Source organism: Bos taurus, chromosome 11 (genome assembly GCF_002263795.3).
Source record: "Bos taurus isolate L1 Dominette 01449 registration number 42190680 breed Hereford chromosome 11, ARS-UCD2.0, whole genome shotgun sequence".
In the NCBI taxonomy this organism is placed as follows: domain Eukaryota; kingdom Metazoa; phylum Chordata; class Mammalia; order Artiodactyla; family Bovidae; genus Bos; species Bos taurus.
In genome coordinates this window covers 13,556,988-13,570,973 of record NC_037338.1, presented here as the reverse complement: position 1 = coordinate 13,570,973, position 13,986 = coordinate 13,556,988, and the positions used below count along the sequence as shown (strand labels likewise).

Sequence of the window (13,986 nt, the reverse complement as noted above, 5' to 3'; positions counted from 1 at the left end):
TCACTTTCACTTTTCACTTTCATGCATTGGAGAAGGAAATGGCAACCCACTCCAGTGTTTGTGCCTGGAGAATCCCAGGGATGGAGGAGCCTGGTGGGCTGCCATCTATGGGGTCGCACAGAGTTGGACACAACTGAAGCAACTTAGCAGCAGCAGCAGAAAACACCACACATCTGGTGTCAAAAGTTATGTCAGAAAATACCAAATAGGACCCAGCTTGATCCAAGATCTCACCCCTAGGTGATTGGATTTGTGCTCCCTGAGCTGATCAGGTTCAGGACTGACTCCGCCAAAACTACTGTATAAACCAATGTGCCGCTTTACCATGAGACCTGTAACTCCCAGGAGAAACAAACACTGTGTCAGGGGGTTCCTGTGCTTGTGGGCCAAGACCTAGGAGTGAGGTGTCCCAGGGGAGCCGTGCAGCCCCAAGTCCCTACCCTCGTGGGGTGACCAATTAGGCAGAATCAATACCCACCCTGGCTGGTCAAGACAGTCCTCCTGAAGTCAGCTCTGAGGAGGACAGTAGATTCTCACTGCTCGCTCCCCCATCACTTCAAAGGGTTACCGTCTTACTGAAATGGATCACACTTTCTTTAATACATAAAAAACTAATTATGTGTTTGTCTCCTATCTCACCAGTGGGCCATTTACGAGATGTCAGTTACCTTGTAAATGGATTGTTCCATCCAAATTGTGTTGCTTTTTCCCATTTTCACCTTCAGCCCTTACATCCTATTCCCACAGCATTTTCCCAAATGCTGGAGTCAGCCTCCCACAGGGCCCCAAGCACCATCCAAGAAGCCCACTGCCCAGCTTCCATTGTAGAGAAGCCAGGCCGAATGTGCCTCTTCCTGTGGCCAGGCCAGGAGAGCAACTTGGGTCCCGCCTGGGTCATGAATGGCCAGTGTCAACACAGCCCCCGCCAGCCAGGGGCACAGCTCGTCTGCAGGGTGAGGAGAGGAGGGCTTGCCTATGCCCAGCTCATGATGCCACAGTAATGTGGGGATGTGTGTGTGTGTGTGTGTATGATATGTGTGTTGTGTGCAATATATGTGTATGTGTATATTTGTGTGTTTATATGGATGTGTGTATGTGTCCATACCGCTGTGTGTCTATGTGCATATGGACTTCTCAAGTGACTTCATTGTAAAGAATCCACCTGCCAGTGCAGGAGCCACTGGAGACCCAGGTTCCACTCCTGGGTCAGGAAGATCCCCTGGAGTAGGCCATGGGAACCCACGCCAGTAGTCTTGCCAGGATAATCCCATGGACCGAGGAGCCTGGCAGGATACTCATGGGGTCACAAATAGTCAGACGTGACTGAAGTGACGGAGCACATGTGTATATTGCATGTGAATATGTGTATGTGATGTGTGTGTATATGTGTGTATATGTGTGCAGTGTGTGCATATGTATGTATATGCGTGTATGTTTTTGGGTGGTGTATGTGTGAGTGAAGAATGCAGATCCACCATCCACCAGCCTGCTGCTAAGTCACTTCAGTCGTGTCCGATTCTGTGAGACCGCCTAGACGGCAGCCGACCCGGCTCGCCCGTCCCTGGGATTCTCCAGGCAAGAACATTGGAGTGGGTTGCCATTTCCTTCTCCAATGCATGAAAGTGAAAAGTGAAAGTGAAGTCATTCAGTCGTGTCTGACCCTCAGCAACCCCATGGACTGCAGCCCACCAGGCTCCTCCATCCATGGGATTTTCCAAGCAAGAGTACTGGAGTGGGGTGCCATTGCCTTCTCCGACCAGCCTGCTACCTCCTGGCAATTGAAAGCTGAGGAGAGAGGAGAAGACACAGGAAAATGTAGTCAGTCAACAGCTCTGCCTGAGACCCCAGGAGTGTCCACGTGGGTGGGGGGCTGCTAGAGGAACCCTCAAGAGGCTTGTCAGGCGTCCAGGGTGGCAGCAGAAAGAGAGGACCTGCCTTGGTTTCTGTTTCCCCACATACAGGAAGGGCCCATATCAGCTAACTCAGGACCTGTTTCCTGGGACTGAGAAGCTGACAGAGCTTTCAAAGCAGAACTTTAGAGAACCCTTGCTCAGCTGTAAGGATGGAGACTGGGGTGGGGAAGGGTCATAGTCCTCCAGGCCTGGTCAGCAGGACTCCTCCTCTGACCCCCTCCCCTGCGCCCAAGCCCTTCCCACTCCAGGCTCCCAGCTTTCATTTCTCCTACAAGAGCATCATCTGCCAGCAGGAAAGAAACACCAAGAAGTTACTACATCCTTGCTGAGTATTTCTCTCTTTCTGGCCAGAAAAAGTCAAATGGATATCTGATACCTTAACACCAGAGCCACTCATCGGCGGGGACCTCTCACACTGGTTTTCCCTGTCTCTGCCGAATGGTACAGGGCTGTCTTCCTAGAGATGCAGTTCCTTAGCTTCAGACGCCCCAGAAGCTTTCGGTCCTCCATATCAACCCCTGACAGCACAGGGTCATCAGCTGGGATTGGCGGGCCCCTCCTAGAAGTGTCAGGAGGGCTGGCTGCAGCTAAGGTGGCACCAGGAACCTCAGCAGCCAGGCTCTTGGGCCTTCACTCTGCTGCTCAACTGTCTGTGTCTCGCCTACCCTCACCTCTGCACCATTCTCTTTTCTCTGCAAGATGTATTCCTTGTGTGCTCCGCCTCTCTGCCTCACAGCTGCTGCATATTTCAAGTTTCTGCAGGTGCCCCATGGTGACCCCGCCAGCCTTTCTCTAACTCAAGGCCTTCCAGCTTGACTTCTCTCTGTTAACTGCTTCAGTCCCCAGGTGTTTCCAGGTTCAAATTCTTTCCTAGAAAAGTGGTCAGATAGTCCCAAACCTCCCTTCACATCAGAACTAACCAGAGATTCCTCGCCAGCCTTGTTCTGCTGCTGCTGCTGCTAAGTCGCTTCAGTCGTGTCCGACTCTGTGTGACCCCACAGACGGCAGCCCACCAGGCTCTGCCGTCCCTGGGATTCTCCAGGCAAGAACACTGGAGTGGATTGCCATTTCCTCCTCCAGTGCCTGAAAGTGAAAAGTGAAAGTGAAGTCGCTCAGTCACGTCTGACTCTTCACGACCCCATGGACTGCAGCCTACCAGGCTCCTCCATCCATGGGATTTCCCAGGCAAGAGTACTGGAGTGGGTTGCCATTGCCTTCTCCAGCCTTGTTCTGATTGCTTCTTATTTACCGCAGTGGTGAGGGTCTCAGTAAATTCAGGCTGCTATAACAAAAACATCATGAACTAAGAGGCTCACACAAGAGAAATTTCTTTCTCCCAGTTCTGGAGGCTGGGAAATCCAAGGTCAGGATGCTGTGGACTCAGTTCCTGGGGAGGCTCTCTTTTCTGTTTTGTAGAGAGCCTTCTTGTTGTAAACGCAGAAAGCAGAGAGAAGCAAGCTCTCAGTCTCCTTTTTTTTTTTTTTTTGACTGCTTGTTTGGCTTTATTTATTTTTTTTTTTACATTTTATTTTTTTTTAATTTTATTTTATTTTTAAACTTTACAATATTGTGTTAGTTTTGCCAAATATCGAAATGAATCCGCCACAGGTATACATGTGTTCCCCATCCTGAACCCTCCTCCCTCCTCCCTCCCCATACCATCCCTCTGGGTCATCCCAGTGCACCAGCCCCAAGCATCCAGTATCGTGCATCAAATCTGGACTGGCGACTCATTTCATACATGATATTATACATGCTTCAATGCCATTCTCCCAAATCTTCCCACCCTCTCCCTCTCCCACAGAGTCCATAAGACTGTTCTATGCATCATCAGTCTCTTCTTATAAGGGCACTAATCACATCGTGAGGACTTCACTCTGGTAACTTAATTACTTCCAAAAGGCTCCATCGCCTAACATTATCCCATTGGGATTAGGATTTTAACATAAGAATTATGAGGGGGTGGGTTCAATCAGCCCATAGCAGTGAGGGAGGCATTTCTTGTTCCAGATAGTACAAGATGGCCAAATGCATGGCATCTTACACTGGACAGATAAGACCCACAGCATCTTATTAGTCACACATAGTCATAGTCTGGAGGAGGACACCAGATACCATGCCAGGCCACATGGGGGTTACACCTGAAACCAGAGGGAACCAGCAAGGGCTGTGGGAGACAGGCTTTGCAGCAACAAGAGGATACAGTGCCCCCAGTTCCTGCAAGAGGATCTGACTGACTGGTTTGAAGTTTCTGTACTGGCAGGTTAGAGGAACCCAGTAGGTTGAAAATGGGTGGAGGTCAGCTGATCCAGTCAAGGGGAACGGGCCAGGTCAGGGAATATATCTGGTGAGCGTGGGGGAACCCATAGTTAGGCTTTGGGGGCCCTGTAAGACCCAAAAATTGTCCCGGCAATAAGTGAAATTTTAGGTCTTACAATGCAAGCCTTTGAATCCGCTGCCCTAGTGACAAGTGCCTACCTCGGGGAGGAAGCTGGAGTGTGGGGCGGGGTCACATGCTGCTCAGCACAGCAGCACAGGAACTTCTTGGCCATCCAGTGCTTGAGAATCTGTCTGCCAACACAGGGGACACGGGTCGGATCCCTGGTCTGGGAAGATTCCACATGCTGCAGAGCAACTAAGCCTGTACTCCGCAAATACTGAAGCGGAGGGCTTCCCTGGTAGCTCAGCTGTAAAGAATCCGCCTGCAGTGCAGGAGACCCCAGTTCAATTCCTGGGTTGGGAAGATCCCCTGGAGAAGGGATAGACTACCCACTCTAGTATTCTTGGGTTTCCCTGGTGGCTCAGATGGTAGAATCTGACTGCAATGCAGAAGACCTGGGTTCGATCCCTGGGTTGGGAAGATCCCCTGGAGGAGGGCATGGCAACCCACCCCAGTGTTCTTGCCTGGAGAATCCCCATGGACAGAGGAGCCTGGCAGGTTACACAGTCCATGGGGTCACACAGTCTATGACTGAGCGACTAAGCACAGCTCAGCACAGTGTGCCTAGAACCCATGCTCCGCAAAAAGAGAAGCCGCTGAATGAGAAGCCCACTCGCCACAGCTAGAGGGTAGGCCCCGCTCAACTAGAGAAAGCCTGTGTGCAGCAACAAAGACCCAGCACTGCCAAAAGCAAAGAAATAAATTAAACATTTATTTAATGGTGTATTACCGTTTGTAAAATAGATGACCAGCGCAGGTTCGATGCATGTAGCAAGGCACTCAAAACTAGCACTCTGGGACAACCAAGAGGGATGGGGTGGGGCGAGGTGTGGGAGGGGCGTTCAGGATGGGGGACACATGTGTACCCATGGCTGACTCATGTCGATGTATGGCCAAAGCCATCACAATGTTGTAAAGTAATTACCCTCCAATTAAAATAAATTAATTAAAAAATGGAATAAAACCACATCAAAAAGTGAATAAAATGTAATCATCCAGGAAATTTTTTTAAATTTTTTTAATTAAAAAGAACACACTGCAGCCCAGACGCGGTGACTAACAGGCCAGGCACGACAGTACAATGGAAAGCAGAGTCAGGTTTGGGAGCGCAATGGGAAAGTTCCCTAGAGGCAGCTCTGATCCTACAACTTGTATTTCATGTCTCCATCAGCTCGTGCTCTGAGCAGGTAGTTGACACTGGGAAGAAATAATATTCTCCCGTAATTTGCTACTTCAAATTATGAAGAGTAAGAACAGCCAAGTATTTCTTGGAGAAGATGCAGATGCCTTCCGTGCCCACACAGCCTACCCTGCGTGCTCGCCGGTCTGCACTCCCCTGATGTGCCCCCACCCCCAGACTTCAGATGCCCCTGGAGCTTTGGGCAAATGCTCTCACATGAACCCCATCACTGACTGTTCATTCCTCATCATCACCATATTTTTAAAAAGGCCATTTGCCCCGTGTTCCTTCAAGCTTCCTCCTAATATCCCTCCAGTTCAACCTCTTCACAACCAGAACACCACTCTGCTGGTCACAGTCATTGAAGAAAAACATCCTCCCCCAGGACCCTAAAGAGGGCACCTAACAAGGACCCCGAGGAGGGGAGGGCCGCTCTGCTGAGCCTGCCATGCGTTCACAGAGCACCCCTTTCTGCTTCCTCTCGGCTCCACTCTGTCTGTGCAGCCTGGATTCCTGCTTCAGCCCCTGGATGGCAGATTTGGACCTGATGGCTGTGATCAGGGTCTCTGTGAAGAATGGGAGACCTGACGCATCTCCCCATCCAGGGCAAAGCCAGAGAACAGAAGCTGGTCCACGAATGTCTAAGAAGACCACCCAGAAGGTGGTGACACGCCAGACCCTGCAGTCCTATTCGGCTGCATTTCAGTAAAAATCAAAGATAAGTACTGCTCATATTTTATGGCATTTCCAGGGCTGGGACTTTCTGTTATTTGAACCCCTGTTTCCTGAGGACACCCCAGGAATTTCATATCCAGTGGAGCAGATGTTCCCTCCACCCCACACATCCACCTGTACCCCCAGGAAGAAAATGAGAGTGGCCTGTTCCCAGGCAGCATTTTATTCTAATGAAGCTGGGGTGCCCTCTCTACTGAAGGCCGCTTCCCCTGACCCCTGGGAAGAGAGGAGACGCAGAAGAGGAGGCCCAGGAAACAAGGCAGAGGAGCTGGGCAAACAGACTGGGACCTGGGGAGGAGCACCCAGCAAGTGATGGGTAGGGAGAAGCACGTGGATACTGGTCTAGGTCTGCAGAGACACGTTTCCATCCAGCCTCTGACCTGAACCAGTCAAGCCTATCCCAGGGAAGAAGGGGCTCAGGTCTCAGAGGATAAGGATGAAGGGGACCATGGGTAGATGGCATGAATAGGGCCTACCAAAAGCAGAGCTCTCCCACTGAGAACACTTAGGAAGGCAACTGGGAATTCTGGGGTATCAACTGGAAACACCCTGAGTCTCGGTCTCCGGAGAATCTCTGGGGTGGTCGTACACAAATTTCACACAGTAAAGCTAAGGCTTCTCCAAAGGGACGGACCCCTCCAGGGTGCTGCCCCAGATGCTGTATCCTAGTCCATCTCACTGGAGCAGTGCAAACTTATTCTCTCCACCCTCACCTCTGCATTTCAACCCAAGATATCCTTTCCACTTCATCTGCCTTTGAAGCTGAAGTGGAAAGGATATCCACTCTGGGGCCAGAGAATTCCCAGCCAAGGTAGATGGACTCTGGGATGCCTTCAGGACAACTTTAAAGTATGAAAAATTAAGGTTCAAAATCACCTTGGAGGACAAAGGAGAGAGGAGCATTTCCTTGAATTCAATGAGCTTTGGAGCTTAAAGTGCTGGCATAGGGGCCAGTCCGGTCATGGTTCTGATGGTTTATAGGACCGCTTACAGATAAAAAGAAATGTATTGTCACAGGAGGCATCGTTCCATGACCGCAGTAAGGACGTCTTTAGGGTGACACAGTGTTCGTTGTTCCCAACGTTGTTGGGTTCTCCTGGAATCCAGAACCTACCGAAGGGAAAAACAAAGCAAAATGCATTGCCAGTGAGTGAATGAGAGACTTCAACCCCAGTTTCGGTCTGGGGTGGTAGGGTTGCAAATTTTTCCATGCCTGAGAGGAAAGGGACTGGTTATCCGTCAACCTCTGAGCCTATAATCTCCCCCCAACTTAGGGCCACACCCAGCCCACCCACTCTCAAGGCCCTATAGGAACCCACGGTGCAAAGACCTAGATTTAGAATGAGGTCCCTGCCAAAGCTGAGTGGATGGCCATGCTGCCAAACCCCAGCCAATCCGTGGCAGAGATCAGCTAGATCTCTGGTCAATGTTCCTGCTGATCAAGGACAGGAAGGATGGCAAACTTTGCGGTCAGTGGGACTCTCCCCCGACTCTTCGTGCCCTGGACCCAGCCCAAGAAAGCAGCCTGGGACAGCGGGTTCTCAGGACTTACTTCTCACTCTGGACCTTGTTGTACGGAGTGCCATCCACCCAGTGCCAGTCCCCCTCGCTCCCTGCTTTGGTCAGGCCGATCCAGTAGGGAAGTCCGCCTGCTGTCCTGTAGAGGAACTCCTACAGGAAGACAGTAGGCAGAGATGAGGCGTCAGAGCATCTGTCTCTCTGGGCATCTTCACCCATCCTCAGCCACAGCCCCTGAACCCACAGACACAGGGTTGGGACTCCATCCTGACTCTGACTCTGACCCGCTCTGCTGGCCCACTTAAGATGAAAGGAGCTTGTTTAATATTCTGTCTCTTTAATATTCAGGAAGAGGACTTCTTGGGTTAGATGGTGTCATTAACGCTATTCACAAATATTTCTATTTTTCTGGGCACATGGAAAGGTGGCACTATCCTGCCCTCTTTGAAGCTACAAATACTGCATCCTTTGTTTGGCCAACGAAATGTGTCGTTTCCAGGCTTTAAGAGCCAACATACAATGTACCACGTTCCCTTTTCTTACCTCAGCAATTGTGGAAACGTATGTTGATATGAAATCTCCTCTGGCCTAAGCCCTTAAGTAGCCACAATGAGCAAAACTCCTTGCTGGCCCTTGTTGGACATGTAGTGTGTAAGTGAGAGGTAATCATGAAGAATTACTGATTTTGGGAATATTTGTCACTGAAGCATCATATTGCCCATCCTGCCTGATACAGCTACCAATACACCCCCTTCCTAGTGCCCGCGGGAGAGCACTCACCTGTTCACGCTCTGAGGTCACTGAGGTCAGGTGGGAGTCCCTCGATATACAGATCTGCTGGGCACTGTACCAGGTCTTCGAGATTTTAGAAAAGTAATAGAAGTGCCCCCCGAAGTACTTCCAGCCTTGGGAAACCACCTGGAGAATGTCCTCTGGGAACAAGGGTGAAATGTGAATGCTGGTGTTCCTGCTTTCTCTGGTGCTGGCTGGGTGGGAGTATATGAGCAGGATCCCAGAAACAGAGTGAATGGGGCTGGGCTCTGGGGTCCTTTGGTCCTTGGGTAGGAGCTTGGGGACACTCCCTCAGATCCTGAAAGTCTGAGATTGGTAGAGTCTCTGGGCTCAGAGAGGGGAGAGTGAGAGAGGATGAATCAAGAAACTGTCTCTCCATTGACCATCACAAGTATCTGAGCCCCTGAGCTCTAAGCAGGAACTGCTGGAAAGTGGTGAGGTTTGGACCCAGAGAAACTCCCTAATGTCTTCATATTCTGTGGCTTGGTGTGGGAGCCCTGGCTGGTCCCTGGTCCCGTCTCTCCTGAACAGCCCCCAAGTCCTCCCCAACTCCAGTGCTGAGCCCTCTCTTCTTAACTTTCCAGCCATGCCCATGCTTTCCTCCACACACACCAGCCCAATGGCATCATGCCTGAGGCTAATAAGGTCCCACAGGCCACTGACCAACTTGCAACACTCTTTTCTGAGTCACTTACTTTGCTGTTGAAGCAATTTGCTGATACTCTCCAAACCACTCTGGAGTTCCCGGACCTTTGCATTTAAAGCACTGGCTTTATCCAAATCTTGTTTTAGCTCTGGGATTTGGGCATTTAACTCATCAACTGCTTTCCAACTACTTGTTAGCACCTGCAGCTGTGCACTGGCTTCCTTCAAGCCTGTTTCCAACCTCCGGATCTGAGAACTTATGCGATCCAAGCTGGCGTTCACCATCCGGACCTGAATGCCAACTGCCACCAGGCCACCTCTGTTCCTCTTGATCTCAGAACTCAGGGAGCTGATGTTGTCCACACGACCTTTCAGCAACTGGGCGTTGGTCTTGACATCTGATATTGTGCCCATAAACCAGGGATCTGAATTTGAGGAAGTCAAGAGGTCAGCTGCAGGGACCCTCAGAGACTAGAGTGGGGTGTTGCCAGGGTGATGAAAGGAAGGGGAGGCAAGGTATGGGCTCAAGCTTCCGAAGGACCCAGCCCAAGGAGCAGTTACCTACCCTCTATTCGGTCATAATGTATTTATTCAACAAACATAGAATGGACACCTTCCATGTGCCAGGGACTCTGATAGATGCAGATCATGCAAAGATTGGTAAATCATGGGATCTCTGTTTGAGGCTTTCATAGGTAAGCAGAAGAGGGGATTAGAATCCAGTCCTATATTTCCTTTGCATGTTCAGGGCACATTTGGTAAAGAGATGCCTTCAGTCACCCCCTTGTCATCCTTCTCACATCACTCTGGGCCCCATCACTTGACTCCCAGCCCTCTCTTTCCAGAGACCCCCACAGTGCCCATCCGCTAGAGAAGCACCGTCCCCGCCATGACTGCCCATAGGTCCCTCATGGCCATCAGAGGGGCCAGCCATGCAGACTTCTTGTCTGGAAGTGATTTCTTCTCCAGAGAAAACGAGAAGGGAGAATTATGAAACCACTTCTCCCCTTCCCTTGTCCTACGCGCTGTCACTGTCTGCTCAGGCTACAGGCTCAGGCCACAGAAGACACCAAATGTATACCAGTGGACTCAAAGCAGGGGGCATTCTACTCAGAGCCTCTGAGTCCAAGTCCAAATGTGTCCTGGGGCCTTGAAAGGAGAAGACAGATGTTCCCTCTGTCTGCTATCTGGAGACCTAATGAGAGGAAGAAGCTTCTACCAGCAGCAGAGGCCAATCGGGCTTGGCAAAGCAGGAAGAAGAAGAGAGATAAATCACACATCCAGTGAAGAAGTAGGGCATCTCCCTTGGCATGATCTTTGTGGGAGCGGGAGAGTGAAGAGAGCATGAAAGGGCCCTGTGAGGTGGGGGGAGCTGTTCCCTAACCCTAAACTGGCCTAGTCAGTTGGGGATGAAGGTACAGTTTGGACCCCACCCCTCATGGGGTCAGCAATCATTATACTCACTGTTGGGGGTTCCCCACAAGGCTCTGAATCAAAGGGACACAGAGCTCGGAGAGGAAGGAGAAAACTGACCCAGGATGAAGATGGGATGAGCACTTCCTGGGAGGAAAGAGCACACCCTTGAGCACAGGCATGCTGACCCCAGTCAGGAACATCTCCCCAGAACTGGAAAGGAAGGAGAAGCAGCTGGTCTTACTGCGGACTCTCTGACTGCACATGGAAAGAGGGGGAAGGCAAGACACATGGAAAAGCCAGAGGGAGGAGAGCCCACCAGAGAAGGGAAGGATCCCTGGCCTTGGGGAAAGACCGAGCCCAGATCAAAGCTGGGGACTTACAGAGAATGGCCTGCAGCAGGACAGAGGTGATCGTGACCAGCATCAGGAAGATGACCACAGCGCGGACCGTGAGGAGTCTCCCCAGAACCTGGGACGGACATGTCTTGGGAGGAGGGTCTGCAGGAAGCAGAGGAGAGCGTTTGGTGAAGGAGCAGCCAACTGCAAGCTTGGCCACAGAGCCCTAAGCAGGCTCTGAGCAGAGGCTGACACTTGCCTGGGGGCCAGAGGGAGACGTTCTGCTTGTCCACCGTGAAGTGCGCATCGAGGACCTCGCTGTCGGCAGTCTTCATCCTGCGGGCTCACCCTGGTGGCACAGGTGCTCCCAGCCAGCTGTCTCTCCAAAGACCTTTTATCTAGACGAAAAGGGAAATGACCCCCGGAGTTCATTGTGTCATCCCAAAGTTCCCCATTCCTGGCTTAGGTGCCTTGCCTGTCCTAGGCTGCAGCTTGGTCCGCTCCTCAGAAGTCTGACTTTTCAAGAAGAGACCATCATTTTCTCTGGGAATCTGTTACATGGACATTTTAACCATCTTGTCCTCAGGCTAAGCTTTCTCTCTTATAAGACGGCCCTCATCCATCATCCATCCAGCCACCTTTCACCTCATAAATACATGTTGAGTGCCTTCGGTGTATCAGGCACTGTACCAGGACTGAGCCACGGAGCTGAATAACTCATGGCCCTTACACTCAAACAGTTCACCCATCTTCATCCTGTGTCATTTTCCTCCTTCCCCTCTGAGTTCTGTTTCCCTCTGATTCTGCCTAGTAGAAAAAAAAGTGAAAGTGTCAGTTACTCAGTCACGTCCAACTCTTTGGGACCCCACGGACTGTAGGCTGCCGGGCTCCTCTGTCCACGGAATTCTCCAGGCAAGAACACTGGAGTGGATTGCCATTCCCTGCTCCAGGGATCTTCCTGATGCAGAGATCAAACCCCGGTCTCCTGCACTGCAGGCAGATTCTTTACTGTCTCTGCCACCAGGGAAGCCAGAAAAGAAAGACCTGAGCAAATAAATGACAATACGTCCCCTGAGCTCAGTGGTAAAGAATCTGCCTGCAATGCAAGAGACACCAGGGATGTGGGTTGATCACTGGGTCAGGGAGATCCCCAGGAGGAGGGCGTGGCAACTCACTCCAATGTTCTTGCCTGGAGAATCCCATGGACAGAGGAGCCTGGAGGGCTGTGGTCCATTGCATCACAAAGAGTCGGACACAAATGAACATGCATGCACACACAGGGTGATTAATTTAATGATAGAAGAATGTGCACAAGTCAAAGGGAGTACAGAGACTGGAGTCATGGTAAGAAGTTCCAAGTAGAGAGATTAGCATATTCGGAAGTATGGTGTGCCTGGTGAGTTGTAAGTGGTTTGGCACTGTTAGAGTGTAAAGTATATGACTAGAGTGGGGAGGGCATGCGCTAAGGGAGCACTTGGAGTCAGATCATAAAGACCCTTTTGGGTCATGTTAAGGAGCTTTAACTCTGGCTTCTGGGTGATGTGGAGCCAGTGAAGGACTTTAGGCAGTAGAGAGACAAGGACAGGAACATTGAAGAAAGATCACTCTTATCACGGTTAGAAGCAGAGACCAGGGTGTGGGGGGTCTGGAAGCAGGGAGACCAGTAAGGAGACCACTGCAATAAAATGTTCAACTTTCTGTTGTTAAGGCATCTTAGGTGATACGTGTCAAGTCGCTTCAGTCATGTCCAACTCTGTGCAACCCTATGGACTATAGCCTGCCGGGCTCCTTTGTCCATAGGATTCTCCAGGCAAGAATACTGGAGTGGGTTGCTATGTCCTCCTCCAGGGGATCTTCTTGATCTAGGGACTGAACCAGCCTCTCTTAAGCCTCCTGCGTTGGCGGGCAGGTTCTTTACCACTAGCTCCACCTGGGAAGCCAGTATCCCTTTATAAAATGGGGCTTGAGATTCAAATGTACATGTAAGAGTTGGGTTCTCCTCTCTGCTTCCTGCACTCGTGAGGGCCTCAGACAAAGTGGGGAGGATCAGCAACATCAGACCAGGAGCTGTTCTTTCATTCATGGGAGATGCTCAGGGCAGAGAGCAGCTGATTTGGTGTCCCTCTCCGAGGGATTAAGTTTTCTTCTGGGAAGCCTCTCATGCTTTGAAGAGGTCTGCCAAATCTGAGGAACCTGGTATAAAACATATTCTAAACAAATATTTCCTGGAAGATAGAAAAGAGAGGAGGGAAGCGAGGAAGGGAAAGAGAAAAGGAAGGGAGTTCAGATAATTGGATGGATGGATGGTTGGATGGATGGATAGAAAATGGGTGTATGAAAGGATGGGTGGATGGGTGGATGGATGGGTAGAAGATGGATGGATGCATGAAAGAGAAATGAATGGAAATGGTGATGGCTAATCATGACTCAACTCTGAAATTCCAGCCTGTGGACTGGAATCTGTCTCTTGGGAGCCACTACATTTTTCTACAGCCTCCAATTGTAAAAGCATGAGTCAAGAGTGATTTTAAATCTTATCCAAATATGCCTAACAACTCCAGCCACAGGACTAGAAAGCTGACCTGGCCCCGCTGACTCTGAGCCAGTGGAATTGGAGAACAGGTTGGTATCAGGGACCCAGGTTAGAGGCTAAATGATCAGGACCAAGGAAATAACTCTACTTGCAGGAGCTTCTGATGCCTTTGATATTTGAGAGGATCCCACCTCCCTGTCTGACCAGTTCATTGCACTTATAGGCCCCTTGCAGCTCCTTCTGCAGGCTGCTGCTGCTGCTGCTGCTGCTGCTAAGTCGCTTCAGTCGTGTCCGACTTTGTGCGACCCCATAGACAGCAGCTCACCAGGCTCCCCCATCCCTGGGATTCTCCAGGCAAGAACACTGGAGTGGGTTGCCATTTCCTTCTCCAGCGCATGAAAGTGAAAAGTGAAAGTGAAGTCGCTCAGCTGTGTCCGACCCTTAGAGACCCCATGGACTGCAGCCAACCAGGCTCCTCC

At 50.7% G+C, this 13,986-nt stretch overlaps 1 protein-coding gene across 1 annotated transcript; it reads right to left on the bottom strand.

The window, feature by feature from the left end:
• Window positions 1-5,365: 5,365 nt before the first annotated feature.
• CD207 (CD207 molecule) lies at window positions 5,366-11,371 on the bottom strand. The gene is made up of 6 exons (XM_015473414.3): window positions 11,234-11,371; window positions 11,020-11,136; window positions 9,274-9,648; window positions 8,567-8,718; window positions 7,821-7,939; window positions 5,366-7,378 (listed from the first exon to the last, which is right to left on the bottom strand). The coding sequence occupies exons 1-6, from the start codon at window positions 11,307-11,309 to the stop codon at window positions 7,228-7,230; spliced, it is 990 nt and encodes a 329-aa protein (XP_015328900.2). The 5' UTR covers window positions 11,310-11,371; the 3' UTR covers window positions 5,366-7,227.
• Window positions 11,372-13,986: the final 2,615 nt, after the last annotated feature.

What these genes read in the sequence shown, in the direction of transcription:
- CD207 (XM_015473414.3), bottom strand. Translation starts at nt 11,309, where the DNA reads ATGAAGACTGCCGACAGCGAGGTCCTCGATGCGCACTTCACGGTGGAC. An exon ending in CGTCTCCCTCTGGCCCCCAG is followed by an intron (nt 11,137 to 11,233) that starts GCAAGTGTCAGC and finishes TGCTTCCTGCAG; the next exon opens with ACCCTCCTCCCAAGACATGT. An exon ending in CAAATTGCTTCAACAGCAAA is followed by an intron (nt 8,719 to 9,273) that starts GTAAGTGACTCA and finishes CCTTGTTCCCAG; the next exon opens with AGGACATTCTCCAGGTGGTT.